Source organism: Panthera leo, chromosome A3 (assembly GCF_018350215.1).
Source record: "Panthera leo isolate Ple1 chromosome A3, P.leo_Ple1_pat1.1, whole genome shotgun sequence".
Lineage (NCBI taxonomy): Eukaryota > Metazoa > Chordata > Mammalia > Carnivora > Felidae > Panthera > Panthera leo.
In genome coordinates, this window is record NC_056681.1 from 119,032,129 (window position 1) to 119,059,052 (window position 26,924).

General features: G+C 39.7%; 2 protein-coding genes across 2 annotated transcripts in view; one reads left to right on the forward strand and one right to left on the reverse strand.

Moving 5' to 3' along the window:
- HADHB (hydroxyacyl-CoA dehydrogenase trifunctional multienzyme complex subunit beta) overlaps window positions 1-8,006 on the reverse strand; it is a 39,511-nt gene extending 31,505 nt beyond the window's left edge. Inside the window, exon 1 of the mRNA XM_042933491.1 lies at window positions 7,906-8,006. The gene's annotated coding sequence lies outside the window, so the exon portion shown is untranslated. The remainder of the gene's footprint in view (window positions 1-7,905) is intronic.
- Window positions 8,007-8,079: 73 nt separating this feature from the next.
- Window positions 8,080-26,924, forward strand: part of HADHA (hydroxyacyl-CoA dehydrogenase trifunctional multienzyme complex subunit alpha) — a 49,173-nt gene continuing 30,328 nt past the window's right edge. The window contains exons 1-7 of the mRNA XM_042933490.1: window positions 8,080-8,360; window positions 17,205-17,246; window positions 17,340-17,410; window positions 18,921-19,054; window positions 21,701-21,839; window positions 22,767-22,886; window positions 25,643-25,745. Of these exons, the coding sequence (XP_042789424.1) occupies window positions 8,294-8,360; window positions 17,205-17,246; window positions 17,340-17,410; window positions 18,921-19,054; window positions 21,701-21,839; window positions 22,767-22,886; window positions 25,643-25,745 (676 nt within the window). The 5' untranslated portion in view covers window positions 8,080-8,293. The remainder of the gene's footprint in view (window positions 8,361-17,204; window positions 17,247-17,339; window positions 17,411-18,920; window positions 19,055-21,700; window positions 21,840-22,766; window positions 22,887-25,642; window positions 25,746-26,924) is intronic.

Below are 26,924 nucleotides of genomic sequence, written 5' to 3' on the forward strand. Positions count from 1 at the left end.
AATGTTAATTTGTTGACTTTGAAGGTTATGCTGTGATTAGATATAATGCCTTGTGCAATGTTTGTATGTGAAGAAATGCACACTAAAGAATTTAGGAATGGTGTAGTGTCATGTCAACAACTTACTATCAACTGCTGTAAGAAAAAAAAGGTCATGTATTGTACTTGCGACTTTTTTTTTAAGTTTATTTTGTGTGTGTGTGTGTGTGTGTGTGTGTGTGTGTGTGAGAGAGAGAGAGAGAGTGAGAGAGAGCGTGAGTGAGCTGGGGAAGGGCAGAGAGAGGAGAGACTCCCAAGCAGGCTCCTTGCTGTCAGCAAGGAGCCCAGTGCAGGGCTTGAACCCACAAATCCTGATCTGAGCAAAAACCAAGAGTTGGAAGCTTAACGGAGCCACCCAGGTGCCCCTGCACTTATATTTTTAATAAGCTCATTATTGTTTCAAAATAACAAAAAAATGAAAAGACCCTACATATTAAAAATATTTAAAATACACTGCTTCCCTAAATTCTTCAAAAATGAATTCCTACAAATCAGTAAGAAAAATGGACAAAAGATATGCACACACTATTCATAAAAACAGAAATACAAATGGCTCTTAGATACATGAAGAGAAGTTCCTAAGGGAAAGGCAAATTGAAACCATAGAGACAGAATATTTGACCTGTGAAACTGGCAAAGGCTGGAAGGTTTGATACACTATCTGTTAAGAGTATGCACAAGCAGGAGCTCTCCATACTACTGTAGAGAGGGCAAACTGGGGCAATCCCTACAGAGGGCAATTTGGCAATTCACTGTCACAACTACAGTTGCCTAGAACTTTTGACCCAGCAATTCCACTTCCATGAATCTATTTCAAGGACGTTAGGTACACATGAGACAGGAGGCATTTCATTACTGCGTGTAACAGTGAAAGATCAGAAGAGTCAATAGGGAAGTGGTTAAGTAAACCAAACCACCACCACCCAGTGAAATATTATGCAGCTATGAAAGATAAGGAAATGGTTATGTACCACATAGTATATTGGTAACCTGTATTAAATGGAAAAAGTATAAAATAGGGGACAGCAGGTATTGTTCATGTTAAAAAGAGAAAAAAATAATGTATGTTATTTCCTTGTATCTGTGTAAAAATATCCCTGAAAGTAGAAAAACACATTAAAAAGGAAGAAAACTGAGGAGTGCCTAGGTGGCTTAGTTGGTTAAGTGTCCGACTCTTGATTTCAGCTCAGGTCACGATCTCACAGTTTGTGAGTTCGCTGGGCACGGTTTGTGAGTGTCACTGTGTTGACAGTGTGGAGCCTGCTTGGGATTCTCTCTCCCTCTTTCTCTGCCCCTCCCCACCTCTCTCTCAAAATAAGTAAATAACCTAAAAAATAAAAAAAGAGGAAAGAAACTGAGTAAGTAGGGGGCAAGGTGTAAGGAAGACTTGTCATTTGTCCGTCTTTTGTAATTTCTCAATTTTGAAACATGTTTTAACTTAAAAAAAAAAAAAAAAGCTGGTGAGATTTGCCTATGAAGACTGTGGTAGCCAGCCTCCAAGATGGCTCCCAATAACCTCCACCTTTTGGTATTCCCATCCTTGTACAGTTGCCTCCCACATCATACAGCAGGTGGCCCATGTAAACAAAAGAATACAACACAAGTGACTGTGTCATTTCTGAGATCAGGCTATAAGAAACACTGCAACTTTGCTCTTGGTCCTTGTGATCCCTCACTCAGGGGGGAAGCCAGCTGGCACATCTCGAGCCAACACCTGTGAAAGGATTCACATGGTGAGGAACTGCCACCTCCTGCCAACAGTCACATGAGCTTGGACGTGGACCCTCAAGTACAGGCAAGCTCTCAGATGATGACAGCTCTGGGCAACATTCTGATTGCAACCTCATGAGAAATTAAGTCAGAACCACTGAACTAAGTCACCCCCCAAAAACTGTATGAAATAATAAATTTTTGTTTTAATCTGCTAAATTTTGGGGTAATTTGTTACAAAAATACAATAGAAAATATAAAAGTCTTGTTTAACTTCTCTTGGGTCTTTACAGACTAAAAAGAGGATGCCCTATGACTTCAATAAAGAAAAAAAATTACATTTTTCCAAATATATGGATTGAAAAGAGATGAAGGAATCCAAACTCCAGGCTCACCAGCCTAGGGATGCTCAAAAGACTTTGGCCAGGGAGAGACAAAGTGGCCCATGAGATGAGCACCACTGTTTCCAGAAGCTACCCATGATGCCACATGAGTCCTGGATACAAATTCCCTTAAGTTCATCTTAAGCATCATAAAAATAATCAAGCAAATGTCGATAAAGAAAAAGGAGTGGGTGTGGGGGACCTTGCTCCAATAGATACCAAAACTTTCTATAGAAATACCAGGAACTGGGGCACTTGGGTGGCTCAGTCAGTTAAGCATCCAACTTCAGCTCAGGTCATGATCTTGCTGTTCATGAGTTTGAGCCCTGCGTCGGGCTCTGTGCTGACAGCTCAGAGCCTGGAGCCTGCTTCAGATTCTGTGTCTCCCCCTCCCCCAATCACGCTCGCGCTCTCTCTCTCAAAAATAAAATAAACATTGGGGCGCCTGGGTGGCTCAGTCGGTGAGCGGCCGACTTCGGCTCAGGTCATGATCTCGCGGTCTGTGAGTTCAAGCCCCGCGTCGGGCTCTGTGCTGACGGCTCAGAGCCTGGAGCCTGTTTCAGATTCTGTGTCTCCCTCTCTCTGACCCTCCCCCGTTCATGCGCTGTCTCTCTCTGTCTCAAAAATAAATAAACGTTAAAAAAAATTAAAAAAATAAAATAAACTAAAATAAACATTAAAAAAATAATTAAAAAACAACACGAGGAACTAATAGTGCAACGCTGCCACAGGAGCCAATAAAACTAGTCAATAGAACAGGATGTAGCAAGTTCAGAAGCACACTCAAGTGCAAAAGAATTAAGTATGTAATGAAGATAACATTTGAAATAAACAAGAGAAAGATGAATTATTCAATGGATTTGTTGGGGAAAATGGCTAATCATTTGGAAAAAACTTTAGGCCCATAACTCATACATGCACAAATCAAGTCCAGACAGATTAATCTAATTATTCATAAGTTAACTATAAAAGTACTAGAAAAAAGTGTCAGAGAATATTTTCGTAATCTTATATGGGGCAAGCCTTCCAACATATGTCATAAAATCCCGAAGGCATAAAGGAAAAGAGAAACTAATGGATATGATTAAATTAACATGTAAATATCTACACAGCAAAAGATACTAAAAGAAAGTTAAAAGGCAAACAATAGATTCAGAAAAAATATTTGTAACACATAAAACAAAGGTTTAAGTAAAACAAAGGGTTAGTATCCATAATCCATAAAGAACTGTTACAAATGACAGAAAAAAGAGAAATAATATACAATGGAATCTGTGGTTTTCACCCAAATACCCATTTCACCCCGGTATGCAGTTGCCATATGTCGTTTACATGGGATTGAATCCAGCCCAACTCCAGGGTTTAAACCAATTAGAATAATTTCATTTTCTTTGTCAAGATCATTGGTTCGGATAACCAAGGCCTAAAACAATTGTGCATGGTATTGACTTAGGGATAATCTAGTCAGTCTGACATGCAAATCTTCTGCCTGGAATTCTGGAATATAAATCTTTCCTTCTGCAGCTTGGCACAGCTACCACAGTTTGTAAACATGAAAAAAGTTAGTCTAAGCATAGAGAGCTGACCCCCAAAAGAGGACAGAGCCGAGACTTTCAGAAAAGGAAACTAGAAAAAAGGAAAACTGCATCATATCTGAAGTCCATCCTCCCTTTGTGCTTTTCAGCTATTAGTCAGTAAATCCCCTTTAATAACCCAAGCTGAGTTTAATTTTGTTCTTTGAAACTAAAAGCCTCCTTACTGATACACCACTAAAAAGACAAAAACAAATGAACAATTCACAGAAGTAAAAATGTCAAATAAACAAAATATTAAATGTTCAACCTCACTAACAATAAAAATATTTTTAAAATCAAAACAAGGTATCATTGTGGGGTTGTAAGATTGGCAAAAATTAAAAATATGGCTAATACATAACTCTAGTAAGAACGGATCCATTTGAGCACTTCCATATACAGTTGGTAGTGGTGTAAACTGCTAAGGCCTTTTTGGAAGGCACTTTTTAGTCATCTGACAAAATCTGAATTGCGAATCCTCGAATTGGTCTTTAACCTGTAGAAATACTCAAGATGTATATGTAGCATACACAGATCTCTGGCCTACAGAAAGAGTCAAGATGTTCATTGTAGCACCGTTTGCCTCAGTGGAACACTGGAACTAATGTAAAAGCACACCAGTAGGAAATGGTTAAATACACTACAGACATACCATGGAACACTGCACAGCAGTTTGGAAAGAAAAATGAAACACAGTATACATGTAAATACTGACAGTGGAAAGATGTCCACAATATATATTAAATGAAAAAGCAACGTGCAGAACAATATATACAGTAAGACACCCACTTATTGCAGAGGGAGAAACAAGTCCATAAAGCTACGAGTCTACACACGGAATGAATAAAGGGCTTTCATTTTATATTCTTCTGTCTTCTCAAAAAAATTTTGTTACAATGAGCATTTTACTTTTTATGTACAGTTTAATTCTAGTTTTAAAGTCTACATAAATTAATATTTATATATATGTAAGTACACAAATGCATAAAAAATGTCCAGAAAAATACATTGCAAAATGTTAACAGTAGTTATCTCTGGGTAGTGGAATTATAGGTATATTTATTTTATTCTCTGTAGTTTCTGAAAAATACTTAATATTATGAAATCAATAATTAAAAATATATTTTAAAAAAAGAGACAAAGCAAACTACCCTATGGAAGGCTGACCTTTACTGTCATTTGCTCTAACCTTTAGGAAAGAGACATTTGAACTCAAGAATTTGGGAAGCGTGGAAACTCAGCAGAGTAGTCTAGAGCAGGGTGTGGAACTATAGAAAGATGCATGAAGTTACAGGCACCTGGGTGTAAAGAAAAGGAAAAACACCCTAGGTAAGTAATGAAAGCCAAATGGAGCGGCTTAACAGTTCACTGTTACAGTGTCATTAAGACAATATGATGGTGGCACAAAAACAGACACTCAGATCAATGGAACAGAATAGAGAACCCAGAAATGGACCCACAAACGTATGGCCAACTAATCTTTGACAAAGCAGGAAAGAAGAGCCAATGGAATAAAGACAGTTTCTTCAGCAAGCGATGCTGGGAAAAGTGGACAGCGACAGGCAGAAAAATGAACCTGGACCACTTTCTTACACCATACCCAAAAATAAACTCAAAATGGATGAAAAGACCTAAATGTAAGATAGGAAGCCATCAAAATCCTAGAGGAGAAAACAGGCAAAAACCTCTTTGACCTTGGCCGCAGCAACTTCTTACTCAACACGTCTCCGGAGGCAAGGGAAACAAAAGCAAAAATGAACTATTGGGACTCATCAAAATAAAAACCTTCTGCACAACAAAGGAAACAATCAGCAAAACTAAAAGGCAACTGGCAGAATGGGAGAAGATATTTGCAAACGACACATCAGATAAAGGGTTAGTATCCAAAATCCATAAAGAACTTATCAAACTCAACACCCAAAAAACAAATAATCCAGTGAAGAAATGGGCAAAAGACAGGAATAGACACTTCTCCAAAGAAGACGTCCAGATAGCCAACCGACACATGAGAACATGCTCCACATCACTCATCATCAGGGAAATACAAATCAAATCCACAACGAGATACCACCTCACACCTGTCAGAATGGCTAACATTAACAACTCAGGCAACAGATGCTGGTGAGGATGCGGAGAAAGGGGATCTCTTCTGCGTTTCTGGTGGGAATGCAAGCTGGTGCAGCCGCTCTGGAAAACAGTACGGAGGTTCCTCAAAAAATTAAAAATAGAACTACCCTACGACCCAGCAATTGCACTATTAGGTATTTATCCAAGGGATATAGGTATGCTGTTTCAAAGGGACACATGCACCCCCATGTTTATAGCAGCACTATTGACAATAGCCAAAGTATGGAAAGAGCCCAAATGTCCATCAATGGATGAATGGATAAAGATGTAGTATATATATATACAATGGAGTATCACTCGGCAATCAAAAAGAATGAAATCTTGTCATTTGCAACTACGTGGATAGAATTAGAGGGTATTATACTAAGCGAAATTAGTCAGAGAAAGACAAATATCATACGACTTCATTCATATAAGGACTTTAAGACACAGGACAGATGAACATAAGGGAAGGGAAGAAAAATAAAAACAGGGAAGGGGACAAAACATGAGACTCTTAAATATGGAGAACAAACAGAGCGTTACTGGAGAGGTTGGGGGGGGGTGGGCTAAATGGGCAAGGGGCATTAAGGAATCTACTCCTGAAATCATTGTTGCACTATATGCTAACTAATTTGGATGTAAATTAAAAAATAAAATTTAAGAAATAAATAAAAAATGAAATGAAATAGAGAAAAAAAAAAAAGACAATATAATGGGAAGGCACAGACTCTAAAATCAGCCTAAAGCCAAATCCTGGCTCCACCCTAGTTTTCTGACCTCAAGCAAGTTAATCTTTCTTAGAGTAAGATGTAGATAATTCCAGTACATACCTCATAGGGTTGCTGTCAGGAATAACTAAATTAATACAGACAAGCAATTAGAACGGTGCCTGATACGCACAGTAAGGGTCAAAGATGTTTGTTATTAATATTAATGGATGGTGGTAGAAATACACTTAGTTCCTCTCTATGTAAGCCACAATAAGCATAACATTTCTGCTCTGATGGAATTTATGATTTTGAGAGTACAAGGAACAAAAAAGTCAAGAGCCAAAAGGGGATGGCAAACTACAGTCCACAGGCCTTTAGCTAAGAAGAGTTTTTATACTTTTAAAGAATTGTAGAACTGAAGAAAACGAAACAACGAATATATGAGAGATCAATATGGGTCTGCAAAACTTAAACTATTTACTATCTAGCCCTTAATATAAGAATTTGCCACCGTTTATCTAAATAATGTGGCTAAACGTAATTATATGCAGAAGATAGCATTACGACGGCAGGAGACAAGCTTTTTAACTGTTAAAAAAAAATCTTATGAGCTGGAGGGCTTCTGGAGATCATCAAGAATCCTTTTTGCAAATTAACGTTATTTCGTTTTGGAATCAATCGCATTAAGGCCTCGAACCCTTCTTTTCAACACACCAAAAACTATTACGCAATGTAGAGCTCGTGACTAGAAGAAGTTAGTAGAGCGGCTCTAGTGCTATTTCCACCACCTGTGGCCATGGATGAGCCCGCTGACGCTGATTCACGGGCTTCATCGATAAAGTGGATAAATGACCAGATGATGGCCAGGCCCCTCCTACGTTAGAAAATCCTCTGGAGCCCTGGCTCTCCCAGCAGGATAGAAGAATAGCTCTACTCCTCCCACACTGGAGGCCCGAAAGGTCACGTGACCAAGCCCCGCTCCAGGTAGCCGGTGCAAGGTAATCCCAACTCCCCGTTCTAAATTTCTATTGCCGCTGACCTGGCTACAGGCAAGACGGATGAAACAAAAACACACAACGCAACATAGCCCAGCGCTTTATGCCGACACACGAGCAAAGAATTCGTTAACTTGCGGTGATAAGTTTAAAGACACAGATGACACCGCTACTCAGAGCTACCGACTTCGAGCAAGTCCCAGTTACTGTCCTTATTGCACTGGTCCTGGAGACCCTGTCCGAGGGGCCTCCTTTCGCTCCCTGGAACTCCACTCCCCGCGAGAAGGGAGGCGGCCGCGGCTACTGATGCAGTAGACGGGAAAGAAAAGACAGATGTCGCCGCTGGGAAAGACCAGGCGGAAAGCCAAGCGCACGCCTCGACTCACCTTAGCCTCAGTCCTCTCCGGCTCCCGCTGCGGGCAAGCAAGGTTTTAACCCAAATGCCTGGACTAGACGTGACCAAGGGGCGGTTCCTGCCCAAAAGGACCCCTCACTCCCGCCAGCGAACTCCGCGGGCTGCCCACTCGCCGCCTGTATGGAAAAGCGGGCACTGCGCCTCCTCCTCTATGGGCCTCCTTCCTTCTAGCGGAGAAAGAGTCCTCCCCGCCCTGTTAGCTGGAAGCGAACGGCACGGCAAGGAGCCAGGGCAATTCGACATTGGGGGTTTTAGTCAGGCAGTATGTCGGGCGCCTGGCTGGGGCCAGGCTGAAGGAGAAAAATCCTCCACCCGCAGCCCCCACCTGAGTGCTTTCCACTCGTCCTCTTCAGCTCAAGATGGTGGCCTCCCGGGCGATAGGCAGTCTCCGTCGCTTCACTGCCTCCAGGACGCTCCGCTGCCCAGGTGAGACCTGGGTGGGAGCACCCCGCAGCCTCAGGCAGAACTCTTGGGGAGGCGCGTCTCCCTTTCGCTGTCGCCTTCCGGCCCCGCCTGGGAAACTCTGTCCTGGCTGCAGGGAAAGGATGCCCCTCTTGGACCCCCTTCCTGTGTCCTTGCGCACACTGACACCTCTTCTCTCGCTGCTCCCATGCCCTGCAGCGATTTCAGGCTCCGTAACCCCTAACGTTTCTGAGTCCTGTCTCCCGGGTCTGGCACCTTCCGCAATTCTCGTGGCACTTCTGTGCTCACGCCCATCTTCTTTTCTTTTACGATGGCCTCGGACCTGTCCCTTCTAGATCAGGAGTTCCAGGAGGACTGGAGCAATCCAAATCCGTCACATGTTTGTGGCCCCACCGCACCTTACTCTTAACAAGAGCTGTCTTAAAAGCTTCTTAGGTGGTATTAACCAGCTTTGCAAATTACTGCCACTCCCCGCTGCTTTCCCACAAAACCTTTTTTTTGTGTGTGCCCCTATTACCACATTTCAATAGACAGCTCGACTCTTGCAGTTCCAATAATTCCGGTGTGAATGTATAGTATGTTAAATTTCAAGGGAAGGTTCTGCAGTTTACCAGAAGAAACATTTTTTTAAAAAATACTCAAATACCACTGTCCTGCCTGTGGACACACTGGGGGCGGAGTGTCGACAAAATAAGATACGTGTACCTTAAGGAATAAAATGTTAGATAATTTTAAGAACTGTTCTAATTTTGTTTCTGATGGTACCCAGTTAGGCTTGCGTTAGCTATATTATCTTTTTTCTTTTCAGACTGGCAGTGAAAGGGTTAAAGTGGGTGCCTAGGGAAAATCAAGCATTTTCCTCCCATCTCAAATCTGTAAGGTGAAAAGTGACTTTTTATTGCATGTTACACTTAATACCGGCTAGTTTGAATTTTAACTCGTAATATGCCTTCCTCCTGGACCACCGAAATAGTATGCTTTTTGTAGACGTGGCTGGGGTCTGCTGTAAGGGATTAATTTTCGATGATTCAGTCTTTTTCTGCCTTCTTATTTCAACGTGTGATTTTAGTCTCCCCCGGACTGCTGTGTGTGTATATACAAATAATTATATTACAAAAAATTGAAATGTAAAGTTTGGGGAAGGGTTAAGAAAAAAGAGTCACCCATTCTCTTAATACATACAGTAATTGTTAGCATTTGGACATGTTACCTTACAGTTTTGTCTTGTTTTCTTTTCCACATTTGTGGCTTAAGGCTTTCTGGAAATCAAATATGTATGTTTGAACTAGCCTCCTCATTGGTTTTAAGGTACTTCTTATGGATTAGCAGCTTGTGTAACACTGAGGTGGTGGTCAGGTCGTGTGATTTCTGGTCACTAACTAGCTGTGTAACTTTGAACAAATATCTTAGTGTAACCGAGCTTTATTTTCCTCACCTGTGAAATGAATGAGACTTTTGGATTTTCTTAGACATTAGAAATACCATGAAAGAGCAATTCAAAGCATTTAAATTTGGGGTCTTTTAGGCTTGAATCTGGCTCTGCCTTTTATTCTTTAGTGACCTGGGACAATTAATTTCTATGTTTGTTTTCTCATTTGTGATATGGAGAGTAATACTTTTGAGAACTTCAAAGGAGTTATTTTAGGTTAAAAGCAATTTTTCATTAATTCTCAGTACATGCTGCTATTAACTCTTTCCTGCCCTAAAGAACTATGATTCTGTATATCTGAGAATAAATGACAAGCTTAACTTTTCTATATTTTTTGTATAGAAATATATATACCCATATAAATGTTTATATATTTTGCATTGTTTTCACCAATAAGAAAATGTGGCTTATTATAGTTATTACCCCTTTGAATAGCAACTTAGGAATTTTGAAAACATGTCTAGAAAGTGAATTCAAAATTGCCTGCGACCTGGATTGCCATTTAGACTCAACATAATACTGAGTCTAAATGAAAGTCTGTGCCATGGTCATTAACAAATGTTTAATGAGATTATAACATTTACTGGTGGATGGGTAAATTTTCTTGAAACTGATTTCTAATCCTCAAAGTTCTAACCCATTCTTCCTCCACAAATTCTGTAATTATGAATATGACTGTGAAATTCAAGCCACAACTTGACCAAGATATTTTATTTAATTCCTACTCCTCAGTGTCGATTTCTTTTCTTTTTTTTTTTTTTTAACGTTTATTTATTTTTGAGACAGAGAGAGACAAAGCATGAACGGGGGAGGGCCAGAGAGAGGGAGACACAGAATCTGAAACAGGCTCCAGGCTTTGAGCTGTCAGCACAGAGCCCGACGCGGGGCTCGAACTCAGGGACCGTGAGATCATGACCTGAGCCAAAGTCAGCCGCTTAACCGACTGAGCCACCCAGGCGCCCCTCCGTCTCGATTTCTAATATGTAAGTGGTAAAATAATTTCACAGGAAATGAATTAGAGGCAAATACTGTAGTAGAAGATGTGTATTTAAATTTGACTCACTTCCCGGGGCGCCTGGTGGCTCAGTTGGTTAAGTGTCCGACTTTGGCTCAGGTCATGATCTCGTGGGTTAAAGAGTTTGAGCCTAGTGTCAGGCCCCGTGCTGACAGCTCAGAGCCTGGAGCCTGCTTCCGATTCTGTGTCTCCCTCTCTCTCTACTCCTCCCCTGCTCGCTCACTCGAGCTCTCTCTCTCTAAAATAAATAAACATTTACAAAATAAATAAATAAACAAATTTGATTCACCTCCTTAATCCTATGTCTTCCCCCAGGGTTGAATATTGAGAAAAGCTTTTGATTGTATAACCCAAGTAACATTTTTGTATTGAAATTTGTGTCCTTGTAATCCAACTCTCTCCACTGCTGTAGTTTTAGGTCTTATAGGTATCTTTTGAGTTAAGTTATTGGGATGATTAAGAAGTAGGACAAAGGCTTATGCTTTTGCTGGCACAGTTGATATAGGCTAAAGTTCACCTAACTGCTATGGAGTAAGCTGTCCAGATTTGGTAATGGATACGGCTAGATTCCAAAAGCAAAGCTACCTTGTGGCTACCAACTTAATTTAGTTGCCTGTGGTTTGAATTCAAGATACATTTATACACTTATTTTCTCTTGGTTCTTTTTTTTTTTTTTTTTTTTTTTTTTTTTGTCTCTACTATGGCTTGAATTCGTTTCAAGATATGTTTGTACCCTTATTTTCCCCTTCGTTTTTTGTCTTTATTGATTTGGAGGAGGTGTTTTGTGTATACGTATATGGGTGTGTGTGCAGCAAAGGCAGATTAGTGGTAAGAGTTTAAAATGGTTTGACCCATGGGGCGCCTGGGTGGCTGAGTCCATTAAGTGTCCGAGTTCAGTTCAGGTCATGATCTCACGGCATGCCCCGCGTCTGGCTCTGTGCTGACAGCTCAGAGCCTGGAGCCTGCTTCAGAATCTGTCTCCCTCTCTCTCTGCCCCTCCCCCACTCACACTCTGTCTCTCCCTCTCCCTCAAGAATAAATAAACATTTTAAAACATTAAAAAATGGTTTGATCCATAAGCTAATGAGCACCAACCTGTTGTCTCAAATAGTTGGTCTTTAAAAATGCAACCCATGCCCGAGCCCTGGCACCTGCTCTATTTTCTTTTTGCTTAGCACTTACCTCCTAACTTACTTTTTTTACATATATTTATGTTTCTTGTTTTTCGGCTGTTTTTCCACCCTGTCCCTCCCACCCTGCATTCCTAGTCAGTCCATCCCCACTCTCATCCACTCTACCCTGTTCTATTCCCTGTTCCCCTCCCACTGGAATTTCCACCCTACGGGCAAAGTTCTTTTTATGCCAGACCTATTTTCACTTCTTCATTTATCTCTACTGAGGAGGAAGTGATTCTTCCTACGATATTCTTCCTGATATATATAATCCCCTGCTGCTGTAGAATATAAGCACCACAAAGACCAGGATTTTTATCTTTTTGTTCAGTCCAAGTGCCTAGAACAGTGCATGGCAGGCCACAGTGATTTTTTGGTGTTGCTGAATCAATGAATGATTGTGAGATGATGTTGGAAGAGCAAACTCTTTAGTTGGGGGAATGCAGTGATTAAAGAACAAAGTAGTAAATAATAAGGATCAAAATTGGCGGGGGAGAGAAAGATCATTACAGATGGAATCTCTTGATAACGCCTTGTGGAAAAGGTTGGGGCCATGATGCAAAACATAAAGAAAGAAGACTGGTAAATACAGATGGTACAGATTTTAAAAGGTGGGAAAGCAGAGAAGGGAAGTATATCATTAGTGAGGCAGAGGCATGGGGGTTAAGGAGATGGCTGGCTGGCTTCTATCTTAATTTATTTGGTTGTAGCCCTGTGACTTACAGATACGTTTATAATTATTATATCACTTTTACTTCTATCTTTATAAGAATGCCAAAATGCTCTAAGAGACTTGTTCATACAGCTAGTAAATGATGAACTTGATGTTTGAACCCAAGTCTTTTAACTCTCAGGTCCTTTATCTTTGCTGATTTGGATTGCTTAAAGGAAAAATGCAGACAGAGCCAAAGATCACCTGACTCTGGTGCTTGTGTCATCCACACAGTTTTCTTTAACATCTTGCTTGCCTTTCAGACCAGTGTAAAGCTGCTATTTTCTGCGCTTTCTCTTCCTCTCCCTTAAAGAACTGCAGGATAGAGGGAAAGAAAGAGGAAGCAAGAGGCTTGGCTACCGCGACGGTCCCTCTCCTAATCCACTGCACCATCAGTGGGTTCTCCAAATCAGTGGCTCCCACATGCCCACTTGTTTGCTATCTGTTTCAGTCTCCTTTCTAAAAACTGCAGATTCTGAGGCCCAGCCCCCTTAAATTCTGATCCTGTGGTTCTAGGTTGTATGTCGCCCAGACATCTGTGAGTATATTTGAGCCTCCCCAGCTGATTCTAATGCCTGGAATCACTTCTCAATACTGCTGTGGGAATCCCAGTCCAGCTAGATATGGTGCATTGTCTCTTGGGTCCTGCTTTGGCCATGTGTATTAGTTCCCTAATCCAGAAGGGTCCCCGCCTCCTTGTCAAATATAGACCATCCTCAACATAAGCCCTATGTTGGGATCTGTGCTAATAGCACAGAGCCTGATTGGGATTCTCTCTTTGCCTCTCCCCCAATCATGTTCTCTTTCTCTCTCTCAAATAAAGTTTAAAAAAAAAAAAGTTAAAATCCCTAGTAACCTCTCAGCAGCTGAACCTTTCTACCAGCCTGTGACCATCTGTCTCTCTCTGTGACTACTCTCTCATTCTCCAAATCCCTTACCTTTATCTGGCTTAGATTTTGAGGGATCTCAAGAGTCTAAAACTGCCTTAGCATGCAGTGATAATCAAAGGTAATGAACAATAAAATTAAACCATGTTGGTCATTTTATGTCATGGTAGTATTCTTTTTTTTTTTTTTTGGAGAGCACAAGTTGGGGAGGGGCAGAGAGAGGAGGACAGAGGATCCCAAGCAAGCTCTGCCCTGACAGGCTGACAGCAGTGAGCCCGATGTGGGGCTCAAACTCTCAAACTGAGAGATCAAGACCTGAGCCGAAGTTGGAGGCTCAGCTGAGCCACCCAGGTGCCCCAACCTCTTTTTTTTTTTTTTTTTTAATGCACTCCTAAGTTAGGCAGGCACTCCACACTCTCTTTAATTATGCTTGTGGATTCCAAGACTGTATATAGCCCCTAATGTAGTCCAAATGCAGTATGGTTTCACTGAAAATTAGACATAAAAAAAAGTTTTAATACTAGTAACTAAGAATGAAATAGTGATGGAATATTATTCAACCGTAAAGAATAAAATCTTAACCACTTGCAATAACGTGAGTAGTGCTAGAGAGTATAATGCTAAGTGAAATAAGTCAGAGAAAGATACCATATGAACTCACTCATGTGGAATTTAGGGAACAGAACAAACGGGCGCCTGGGTGGCCCAGTTGGTTAAGTGTGCCGACTTCAGCTCAGGTTATGACTCATGGTTTGTGGGTTTGAGCCCCGTGTCAGGCTCTGTGCTGACAGCGCGGAGCCTGGAGCCTGCTTCAGATTCTGTGTCTCCCTGTCTCTCTGCCCCTCCCCTGCTTGTGCTCTCTCTCAAAAATAAATAAAGATTTAAAAAATTTTTTTTAGTTAAAAAAGAACAAACAACCAAAAGAAAAAAGCGACAAACCAAGAAACAGACTCATAACTATAGAAAACAAACTGATGGTTACCAGAGGGGAGATGGTAGAAGGGATGGGTGAAATAGGTGATAGGGATTAAAGAGTGCACTTATCGTGAAAAAATATATAAAAGGAAAGAAATTAAATTTACTAATATTTAGTGTATGAATTGATAAAGTTAAATGTACACAAGTTATTTTAAAAAGAAGGAAATAAATACTGAGGGAAAGCTAGCACAATTAGAGGGATACATGAAGGAGCCACTGGATATTATTAAAGTACCAATTCTTGGGGCGCCTGCGTGGCTCAGTCAGTTAAGCGTCCTACTTAAGCTCAGGTCATGATCTCACAGCTCCCAGAATCGGGCTCTGTGCTGACAGCTCAGAGCCCGAAGCCTGCTTCAGATTCTGTGTCTCCCTCTCTCTGCCCCTCCCTCGTTCATGTTCTATCTTTCTCTGAAAAATAAACATTTAAAAAATAATAAAGCACTAATTCTTTATTGTATTTGATATTACTTTAAAACTTATGCCTTTTCCTGGATACATGTGTTTCCTGTGTACTGCTATTACGGTTAATAATTATTAAGGGATGGTTTTTTTATTTTTAGAGCTAAAGAGAAAACTTCTCTAAGATATTGGACAAGGTTTGGAAGATGTGGATAGGGAGGAGTAAGCAATTAAAGAGGCGTATTTTGAAGTGGTTTAATATGGTTTGAAGTGACATGTGGTCTGAAGTGCAGCATGAATATGAAAGAGAAAGGAAGAAAGAGCAAGGTGTTTTTAAAGAAGTTTGGAAGTTGCAACTAACAGATATGGACCCAGTGCTGACCTCCAGAATAGCTTGGTTACTACTTAGAGCAACACGTTTGTATGAGAGCAGGGCAAAGGTGACCCTTCAATGCTAGAAAGGAGTTAGAGTAATGCCCAGAACAAACTGAATTTTTGCATAGGAATTTCCCAGTGTTCCTTACTTTCGATCTGTAGTCCAGTTTGAAAGACCCCCTGTCGGGACTCCTCTCGTGATGACTTGTGCTCAGTATGTCATGTCATCAGTGTTATGCAGGAGAGCGTGAAGTAGTGAAGTGACTAGGAAAAAGGGAGAAGAGGAGCTGGTCTGTGTCATCCCCAGGGTAGGAATATCCTTGGTGGAGTGCAATATGGACCTGTTCAGTTGGAAATTCTTAAAAGAGTATGACTGGACTATTCCATAAATGGCCACTAGTGCCCGTTGATTTCACTTTTTTTTTAAAGTTTTTGCTTGAATTTTGTTTGAGTTTATTTTCTTATTTTATTTTTATTTTAACTTATTTGAGTTTAGCTAACATACAGTGTAATATTAGTTTCAGGTGTACAATATAGTGATTCAGCACTTCCATACATCACCCAGTGCTCATCACAAGTACATTCCTTAATCCCCATCACCTATTTAACCCATTCTCCCACTTACCCCCTTTTGGTAACCATCAGTTCTCTGTAATTAAGAATCTGTTTCTTGGTTTGCCTCTCTCTTTTTTTCCCTTTGCTCATTTGTTTCGTTTGTTAAATCCCACATATGAGTGAAATCATGCAGTATTTGTCTTTCTCTGACTTATTTTGCTTAGCATAGTACTCTCTGGCTGCAACCGTATGGTTGCAGATGGCAAGGTTGCATTCTTTTTTAGGGCTAATATTCCATTCTATATAATTTTACTTTGGATCATTTCTCCATAAAAATACAAGAGGATGTGGGGTCAGTTGAGCGTCCAACTCTTGATTTCGGTTCAGGTCATGATCCCAGGATCATGGGATCTAGCCCCGTGTCAGGCTCTGTGCTGTGCATGGAGCCTACTTGGAATTCTTTCCTATTGCTGCTCTAACAGATTCCCACAAATTCAGTGTCTGAAGCAATACAAATTTATTATGTATGTCAGAAACGAGTCTCATTGGGCTAAAATCAGAGGTGTTGCCAGGGCTGTGTTCATTCAGGATGCTCTTTGTTCATTCTGGAGAAGTCATTTTCTTGTCTTTCCTAGCTTCCAAGGCCACCTGTATTCCTTGACTTCTTCAAAGCCCGCAAAGTAGAGCTAAGTTCTTATGTTGCCATCTATCTGGTATTCTTTGACTCTCTCTTCTTTGAGATTAAATCGGGCCCGTCTGGATAATCCGGGCTACTCTCCCTATGTTTGGGTCAATTTTAATTCCATTCGTACCCATGATTTCCTTTGCCGTATAACCTATTTACAGTTTCTGGGACCTGGACATCTTTTTTTTTTAATGTTTATTTATTTTTGAGCAAGAGAGAGAGGGAACACGCACGCAAACGAGGAAGGGGCAGAGAGAGAAGATCGGAAGTGGGCTGTGCACTGACAGCAGAGAGCCCAATGTGGGGCTCGAACTCGTGAACCATGAGATCATGCCCTGAGCAGAAGTTGGATACTTAACCGACCGAGCCACCCAGGTGCCCCAGGGACCTGGACATCTTTGAGAGGGGATTCTTCTACCTACCACATTTAATATCTAAATAATTTTATAAGCTGATAATTAAAATGAAAAAGGTATGGTAGTAGTCACAATCATCGTCCAGAATACATTAATTTCATTTTGGTTTTTTGTGGTTATAAATTCCAGCTTTGTTATATTTAGCAGGTACTACAGAAACTCTTAATTTTGTAATTGAATTTGAATCAAAATAGTAATTAAATTTGAATACCTTTTTCTTGCAGGTTATACCTGCCGCAACTTTTCAGCATCCTCTGCTTTGCTAAGTAAGTTTAATTTCTTGTCGACATGCTTACATTGCTTTTTAGATTTGTTTAGCAATAAACATGTTTACGAATAAATTATCCTTCTCTTTTTAGCCAGAACCCATATTAACTATGGAGTCAAAGGGGATGTGGCTGTTGTTCGAATTAACTCACCCAATTCAAAGGTACCTAATTTAACTTGCTGCAGTCTATGTCTACTAACTACATTCATGAATCCAGTGCTAAATAAAAAAGAAAGAAAAATCCACCAGTCTGACAGTAGTCTTATATGAATTTGTACTTGTAATAGTTTGACAGATTGCTCAAAGGAATACAGTTTTCTGGAGCAGAGGTCCTTGACTAAGAATTCCTTCTAGTTGACCTTAAGTGTCAGGTTAACATCAAGGATTAGTGAAATTAGCCTTCTGTTACTGTGTAGAATATGGAGGTGATTTACTAGATAAGAAGCAAAGCGCATGCTCTGTTTAGGAGTCAGACCTCACCTATCCATCTTAACTACCAGGTTGTTAAACAGGCTTTCTTCATTACCTGCCCACTGTAGTCATTATTCATAGAAAATTGCCTGGGTTAAATGTGGGTGTTAAGATTCCTGAGGAACTGGAATGACAGTGCAGTTCACATGTTGGAAGTCAAGTTCTGTTCTAAGTGGAGCTTCATTTGTTTTTGGCAACTTCAACAAAGCATTAATCCAGTCTTTGCCAAGAAGACCTCTGTTGCAGGAGCTTATGCTTTTCCCCCATCTAAAATGGGTGTCAAGGGGCGCCTGGGTGGCGCAGTCGGTTAAGCGTCCGACTTCAGCCAGGTCACGATCTCGCGGTCCGTGAGTTCGAGCCCCGCGTCAGGCTCTGGGCTGATGGCTCGGAGCCTGGAGCCTGTTTCCGATTCTGTGTCTCCCTCTCTCTCTGCCCCTCCCCCGTTCATGCTCTGTCTCTCTCTGTCCCAAAAATAAATTTAAAAAAAAAAAAAAAAAAACGTTGAAAAAATAAAATGGGTGTCAAGTTTTGTTATTAGAGGTCTAGAGGGAACAGCAGTACCTAGATGGAGGCAATTAACAACTATCACAAATTAAGGAAAACAAGAGCCAATCTTCTTCACTAGAGTAAATTTTGGTGCCCACTGACCAATGATTCAAACTTAAGCTATTTTTTCCGAATTTTCTAAGTTGAGCATTTTTTCTGAACACAAAACAACACATGCCTACAGTGGGAAGTTTTAAAGCTATAAAGAAGAAAATAACAAATCATTCATACTACAAACCCAAAGATAACCACTTTTAACATTTAATCTAGTTTCAACAAATAATATTTACAAAGTAAAATCATACTATAGGTCTAATTTTGAGTTCTTTTATTCTTAATGTTATACAAACTTTTCCATACCAACAAATTCCATAGACTTATTTGTAGCCTGCATATGTTTTGAACTCTTTAAGAGTATGACCCTGAGTTCCTTCTTTGAGTAGATCTATTTTTAAAGGGAGGTTGCTTATGGTTGGCCAAAGCTGAATAGAAAACTACTGGGTTTAGATTTTTCCCCCCTGTCTCTCTTGCTTCTAACAATATATTTCTGCTGGATAAACAAATTTCCTACGATCAAAATAGCATTTCATGGTGATTTGCACATCTGGTACTTCAGATTTAAACCCTTAGATTTATATGTATTTCCCTTTGGCAGGTAAATACACTGAGCAGAGAACTGCAATCAGAGTTCATAGAAGTAATGAATGAAATCTGGGCTAATGATCAAATCAGAAGTGCCGTCCTTATCTCATCAAAGCCAGGCTGCTTTATTGCAGGTGCTGACATCAAGTAAGTTTTCAGAAATTTGAAGTCACCTTTGATCTTGGCTAATAGTATGTTTCTTAGGCCTAATCATTCCTCCATTTAAAAGGAGACAGAAGTAAATTCTCTGAAAGTTGTCTTTTTTAAAATTATTTACACAAATGTGTTAAAGTTGGTAAAAAAAAAAAAAAAGGGGGGGGGCTTGTTGCTTAAACCATGTGAGACTAACCTTTCCTTAAAGAAGTTGAAAGCAGTTCTAAGAAAAATATTTGAGTAGAATAAAAAAATACTATAAAATTAAGCTAACAATGTGGTGCCCCTCTTTTTTTTTTTTTTTAAACCCAACAGACCATTAAATATTTAAAAGTTTGAAAATACCATGTTAACAAGGACTTGGAGAAATGAGACAGTTAATATATTACTAGTAGGAATGCCAGTTGGTACAGCAACTTTGGAAAACATTTTGGCAGCATTTAATTAAATTGAAAATGCATGTATCATATAATTCAGAGATATTCTTCTCATGCTAGAGAAATCCCACCCTTTGTTTTTAAGGACCCATTTATGAGGATGTTCAGCCCTGTGTAGTTAAAATAATGAAGAATTTAAAGCAATTAAGTGTCAGTCCGTAGGGAAGTGGATAAGTAAACTGTGGTATTTTTACATGATAAAATACTACAAAATGATTCAAAGGAATTAACTAGATCCACAACATAATGTTAAAACTTAAAGACATAATGTTAAGTTTAAAAAAAAAAAAGCAAGTTGTAGAATGTTCTATACAGTATGTAGTTTATGTAAACATTTTAATATTTTTTCTTAAGTTTATTTATTTTGAGAGAGAGAATCCCAAGCACTGACAGTGCAGAGCCTGACGCAGGGCTTGAACTCAATGAACCGTGGAGATCATGGCCTGAGCTAAAATCAAGAGTTGGAAGCTTAACCAACTGAGCCACCCAGGCGCCCTACTTTATGTAAACATTTTAAAATCACACATAAAATGTCTTATGTTATTTATGGATACAAATGTGTCATTGGTCTGGAAGGATACACTGCAAACATTCGAAAATGGTTGTTTCAGGGTAAATGAAGTGACTGTTAAAAACTTGAGTTTGTCAGAGTGAACTTTAGTGATGCAGCTAATATTTTGTTATTTTTTAATGGTAAGATTTATGCATATATAATTTGTTTACAGTTCTTTAAAGCATTTATAAGGACTCTGTCTCTCAAAAATAAACACTAAAAAAATTTTTTTTTTAAAAACGGGCGCCTGGGTACTCAAGTCGGTTAAGCGTCCGACTTTGGCTCATGTCATGATCTCACAGTGTGTGAGTTCAAGCCCACATCGGGCTCTGTGCTGACAGCTCAGAGCCTGGAGCCTGCTTCGGATTCTGTGTCTCCCTCTCTGTCTGCCCCTCTCCTGCTCGTACTCTGTCTGTCTCTCAAAAATAAATAAACATTAAAAAAAAATTTTAAAGCATTTATAAGCAGGTGAGATGCTTAGTGTTAGTTTAATGGCTTAAAATGTTAACAGTTGTTAATTCTGTCAAAATATGAGTATTTGTTATATTCTTTGTACCTTATACAACGATAGCCAGCATTATAGGCTGAGTAATTTGTACCTAAGGTGTCTGTATAGTTTCAAACCTTGCTCCACATTGTGTACTCTTTTTGTTTATGCATAGTAATTAAGAATTTATAAATATTTAATGTGTATTTCTTAGAAAAAGCAAAATTATCTGTATCAAGTGCTTTTTATTCTAGCTCAGTTATTTGAGCCTAGCAAGACACTGATATCTCAGGGCACCTGGTTGGCTCAGTCGGTTAAGCGTCCGACTTCAGCTCAGGTCATGATCTCATAGTCTGGGAGTTCGAGCCCCGCGTTGGGCCCTGTGCTGACAGCTCAGAGCCTGGAGCCTGTTTCAGATTCTGTGTGTCCTTCTCTCTCTCTCCCCCTCCCCTGCTCATGCTCTCTTTCTGTCTCAAAAATAAATAAAAACATTGAAAAAAACAAAAAAGACATGGATGTCTCACTAAGCTACCTGGCTGTAGCTTTCTGTATCCATGGGAAAATACTTGCAGCTTCTGTGAAGCAAGCTGAGCAGCTCCCAGTATATAAAATGACAAAAACTTGTTATCTTTGACCAAACATACAAAATTCACAGTTTAAATGTTCTCAAGACCAAAGTAACAAGTGAAACAAACTGAAATGAAAGGACATTGAATGCAACATTAGTGTGGTGAATCTTTTTTAATCATTAGGAGATCTAAAAACAATTTGAAAGTTTTTTTTCCACTGTCATTTTGATTAGCGTTGAATCTGAGGGTTACTTATAGTGAACATGTTTAATGTGATAGGAAAATATTTACCAAAAGATGATTTTTTGCATGTACAGAGTTTTGTAATCTAATGATTTTTTTAATAGAAAATAAAATTTTGCAACATGTTTTGTTTCGTGTTCTCTGGATCCGGAAATCTAACATTCTTTATGGAGAGATGATGTAGCTGATATTAGTGCTGAGGCAAAACCATTCTTAAACTTCTGAGTATTTGAAGATTCACTATCAAGTATTGACATATGATAGGGTAAGGATACAGTGGATGACATATTGAACCAAAGTACGGTATAATTTCATCTTTGTTTCTTTTCTCTGTTTTCTTGTTTGCTGCAGCATGTTAGCCTCTTGTAAGAGCGCGGAAGAGGTAATGCAGCTATCGCAGGAGGGCCAGAGAATGCTTGAGAAACTTGAGAAGTCCACAAAGCCTATTGTGGCTGCCATCAGTGGATCCTGCTTAGGAGGAGGACTTGAGGTATAGATTTATTCCAAAGTCTTTGAGACACTGTTGAGCCTGTTGGTGGGAATTACAAGCTGCTAACCTGTAGGCTACTCTTTTGCCTGCAAAAAGTTCTTGGAGGAGAATCAGCTTTTTAGTCATCCTCATGGCACAGAGCAAGTAAACCAAAGTGTGATGTATTCATTTTTATAAGTTTAGAAGTTTTGAACTAGATCTCTAAGGTCTCTTTCAATTCCAAAAACCTGGTTCAGGTTTGCAGGGCAAAGATTCAGAAGTGTGATTCATGCTCTTGAGCTACTGAAGTCTAGAGGAGACACACAGAGCATAATATGTGTGTAAGTGCTTTGTAAATAGTAAAGATGGTGAATAATGTCAGATCTGAGAAGAGATGCTTACTAGACTGGAGCATGTAGGAAAAGAGAGGGAAAAATAAAATAACATTTATTGAGCATTTATCACATGCTGAGCTTTGCGATAAACACTTTGATATATATTAATTAAGGAAACATATGCCTGGTCCTAAAAGACAAAATCATTCCATCTATGGGTATGGTACGAGCAAAGACAAAGGTAAGCAAAACCTATTAGGACATCATAAGTAGGCCTGCTTGATCGAAAAGGAGGGTCTCTAGATGGTACAGGCCTTCTTAACTTGGCATGCAATGGACATGGTGTGTGCACTTTTCTATTGAGAGCTTCCATAGCTTTCAGCAGATTTTTAGGGAGATCCGCAACCCCCCAAAAAAGGTTAATAAATTAAGGGGAAAGTATGAAATAAGGCTAGAAAGAGAAATTATAGAAAGCATCAAATGCCAGCCTAGTGAATTTCCATTTATTCTGTGGGCACATTCCTGCATTAAGTAATCTTTAGACCCTCACATAACCTAAGGTTTTATAAATTTACATTTTCTAACATTCTGATTTTCTTTCATTTGTTTGAAGCTTGCCATTTCCTGCCAATACAGAATAGCCACAAAAGATAGGAAAACAGTATTAGGTAGCCCTGAAGTCTTGCTGGGGATCTTACCAGGAGCAGGAGGCACACAAAGGCTGCCCAAAATGGTGAGTATAAGCCCCCTTGTGACCTTTAGAACCTCATTACCTATAGGCCCCTTTAGATCTATTTCCTCTGGTACAAAAGGCACAACATGGGTATTCATTGTAGAATTTAGAACCAAAATAAAATATGAGTGTATAGGATCCACAACAAATTTTAGGGGCACCTGGGTGGCTCAGTCAGTTAAGCATTCAGCTTTGGCTCAGGTCATGATTTCCTGGTTCGTAAGTTCAAAGCCCCATGTCGGGCTTTGCACTGACAATGTGGAACCTGCTTGGGAGTCTCTCTCTCCCTCTCTCTGCCCCAACCGATTCTCTCTTCCCTAACCCCTTCTCTCTGCCCCTTCCCCACTTGTGTGTATGTGGGCACAAATAAACTTTAAAAAAAATAACAAATTTTATTCCTGGTGTTTAGTTTTTCAATTCCACTTTTTATTTTTTTAATTCCTTAATCAAAATGATTGATCAAGGGGGCACCTGGCTGACTCGGTTCAGCATCCAACTCTTGATTTTGGCTCAGGTCATAATTTCACAGTTCACGGGATTGAACCCGCATCAGGCTTGCTTGACATTCTCTCTCTCCCTCTCTCTGCCCCTCCCCTGCTTATGCACGTGCTCTCTCTCAAAATAAATAAATAATAACATTTTTAAAACTTAAAAAAAATTTTTTTTAATTATTTATTTATTTGATCAAGGTTCTTTGTTAGTCTCTGAGGAAGTATAAAGATAAATAAGATATATGTGTGTCTTTCTGGAACTTACAGTTTTTTAAAGATTTTATTTATTTTTTACCTTTTTACCTTTTTTTTTTTTACCTTTTTAAAGATTTTTTTAAGATTTTTTTTTTTTTAAGTTTATTTATTTTGAGAGAGACAGAGCATAGGCAGGGAGGGGCAAAGAGAGAGGGGGGCAGAAGATCTGAAGTGGGCTCTGTCCTGACAGCAAAGACCCCGATGTGGGACTCAACAGACTCACGAACTGTGAGATCATGACCTGAGCTGAAGTCAGATACTTAACTGGCTGAGCCACCCAGGCGCCTAAGATTTTATTTTTAAGTGATCTCTATACCCATGAAGGGGTTTAAATTTCCAGCCCCAGAATCAAGAGTTGCATGCTCTACCGACTAAGCCAGTCCAGTGCCCTTTGAGCTTACGGTTTACTTTGTTCCTTCTGTGCACAGTACCATTTTACCGGTTTTTCAAATCCATGGGTCATATTTCATGATAAATATAAGAGGCAGCCCTTTCTCCTGACTTGGATGATCTCATTGCTGTATTCTGTAGAACCAGCAGCCAACCAGACTTCTGAATTCTTAAGGAGAAGGGAAGCATATCAGACCTGGAGGCCGCAGAGCAATCTTAATATCCGACTTGAGGGCCCGCTGAGCCTTACAGCTTTGGGCACCATTGACTGCTCAGTGAAAACAAGGCTCCGCAGAAATACTCTTTGTAGGGAAGTTGATATCAGCTGGGCACAGAAAAATGGGAAGATTTATGGTGTTAATTTTCTGATAATAAGTGTGTATTCCTTTACTGAAATTTTCAAGAGAATTTATTGAAAGAATGGATATGGGTATAGAAAATACTGCTGAGTTTCTTTTGTTGTTTAATTGGTATTTGAATGTTGCTAGAAACCATTCTTCTAGTAACTGCATAAGAAGCCCTGGCTGAGTTTTGTTTTTAAGCCTAAAATGCTTTTTACATTTTTTTAAGTGTGTATTTATTTTGAAAGAAAGAGAGAAAGTGTGCACAAGCAGGGGAAGGGCAGAGAGAGAGGAAGAGAATCTCATGCAGCTCCATGCTGTCAGGGCAGAGTCCAACATGAGGCTCAGTACCCTAAACTGTGAGATTGTGATCTGAGCTGAAATCAAGAGTCGAACAGTCAACCAACTGAGCTGCCCAGGCACCCATTTAAGCCTAAAGTTCTTTATCGAAGACATTATCAAAACTACCAGGTTTCTCGGGGCTCAGTCGCTTGAGCGTCCGACTTCAGCTCAGGTCACGATCTCGCGGTCCGTGAGTTCGAGCCGGCCCGGAGCCTGGAGCCTGCTTCCGATTCTGTGTCTCCCTCTCTCTCTGCCCCTCCCCCGTTCATGCTCTGTCTCTCTCTGTCTCAAAAATAAATAAATGTTAAAAAAAAATTAAAAAAAAAAAAAAAAAAAACTACCAGGTTTCTCAACCTCCACTAGTTCCAATAAAGGAATTTTAAGTATCGGGGCACGTGGCTGGCTCAGTCAGCTAAGCATCCGGCTTCAGCTCAGGTCATGATCTCGCAGTTCGTGAGTTCGAGCCCCACGTTGGGCTCTGTGCTGACAGCTCAGAGCCTGGAGCCTGTTTCTGATTCCCTCTCTCTCTCTCTCTCTCTCTCTGTTCCTCCCCTGCTCATGCTCTCTCTTTCTAAAAAATAAATAAAGATTTAAAAAAAAAAAGGAATTTTAAGTATTATATAAATGACATAATATGTAAGTGCAGAATTTTAGGAAACATGAAATTATTTCTCCACCTTATCTATTTCATAAGACAGAAATCTTAACATTTGAATTAAAAGAAGAAATACAGACATTTTAGCTTCCACTGGAGGTGTCTAATCCCAAAGTTACCTAAAACGTGTATTGGTGTGTAAAAATTAACTGATTGGTAGATAGCATAGAAATCTGGTTTGATTTTTCTCATTTTAATATTTGCTCAGTTGAATGAATTGTAAACTGTAATTGTCACTCTCATATTTTTTCCCCTGTACTCTGATCCTTGCTTGCATGTTAGGTGGGTGTGCCTGCTGCTTTTGACATGATGTTGACTGGTAGAAACATTCGTGCAGACAGAGCAAAGAAAATGGGACTAGTTGACCAATTGGTGGAACCCCTGGGTAAGTGGTAGCGTGCCTCAGAGTTGGGCCTTATGAATTTATTTGTTAAAGAGTTAATGTCTTGAATATTGGTTAGAGTAAAATTCATACTCTTAAGAAATGAGTCATTCTGAAGAGTAAAGTTTTCTAAGTATAGCTAATACTAAATCATTTCCAACATCACCCCAACTTCTTGTTTTATTTTATAAATTGCACATCAAGAGTACAGAATTGAATCAAGTCATTATTTTTGGTTCTTAAATTACCTGTATCATTATTCATAAAAACCTTCCTTCAGTTTTATGTATCTGTTTTAATACTACAATAAACATGTATGAAACAACCTGAGGATATTAACAGCAGTTGACATCTACAATGTGCCACTTCCTCCATACAGCATCTTTTCCTCCTCTGACCCAAGGAAACCACTATTCCACATTGTGTGTTTGTCACTGTCTTGCATTTCTTAAAAATCAGCATTACTGAGGGACACCTGGGTGGCTCAGTCAGTTAAGCATCCAACTCTTGATTTCAGCTCGGGTCATAATCTCGTGGTCGTGGTTGTGGTCATAAGAGCAAGCCTTGTGTCGGGCTCCACACTGGGTGGAGCCTGCCTGAGGTACTCTGTCTCTCTGCCCCTCTCCCTCCTGTGCATGTGCACTTTCTCTCTTTAAAAAAAAAACAACAGCATTATTGAGATGTTATTTATGTAACAATAAATTTACCAATTTTTAATGTACACTTTGAGTTTTGACAAGTGTATATAGCTGTGTAAACACAGCTCATATAATAGAATGTTTTTAGTATATAGCTTTTTGTGTCTTCTCTGATTTAGCCTAATGTTTTTGAGATTCATCCGAGTTGTCACACATATCAACAATTCCTTCCCATTGCTCGACGTTATGCCATTGTATAGATATACCATAATTTGTTTATCCGTTCAGTAAATGATGGCAATTAAGTGTTTCCAATTTGGGGCCGTTCAAAATAAAGCTGCTGTGAACATTCATCCACAAGTCTTTACGTGGATGTATACTTCATTTCTCTTGGACAAATACCAAAGCGTACATTGGCTGGATCATATGATAGATGTGTGTTTAGCTTTTAAGAAACTGTCAAACTGTTTTCTCAAAGTGGTTATACCATTTTGCATTCCTACCAGCAGTGTATGAGAGTTCTAGTTACCAACCACTTTACAAG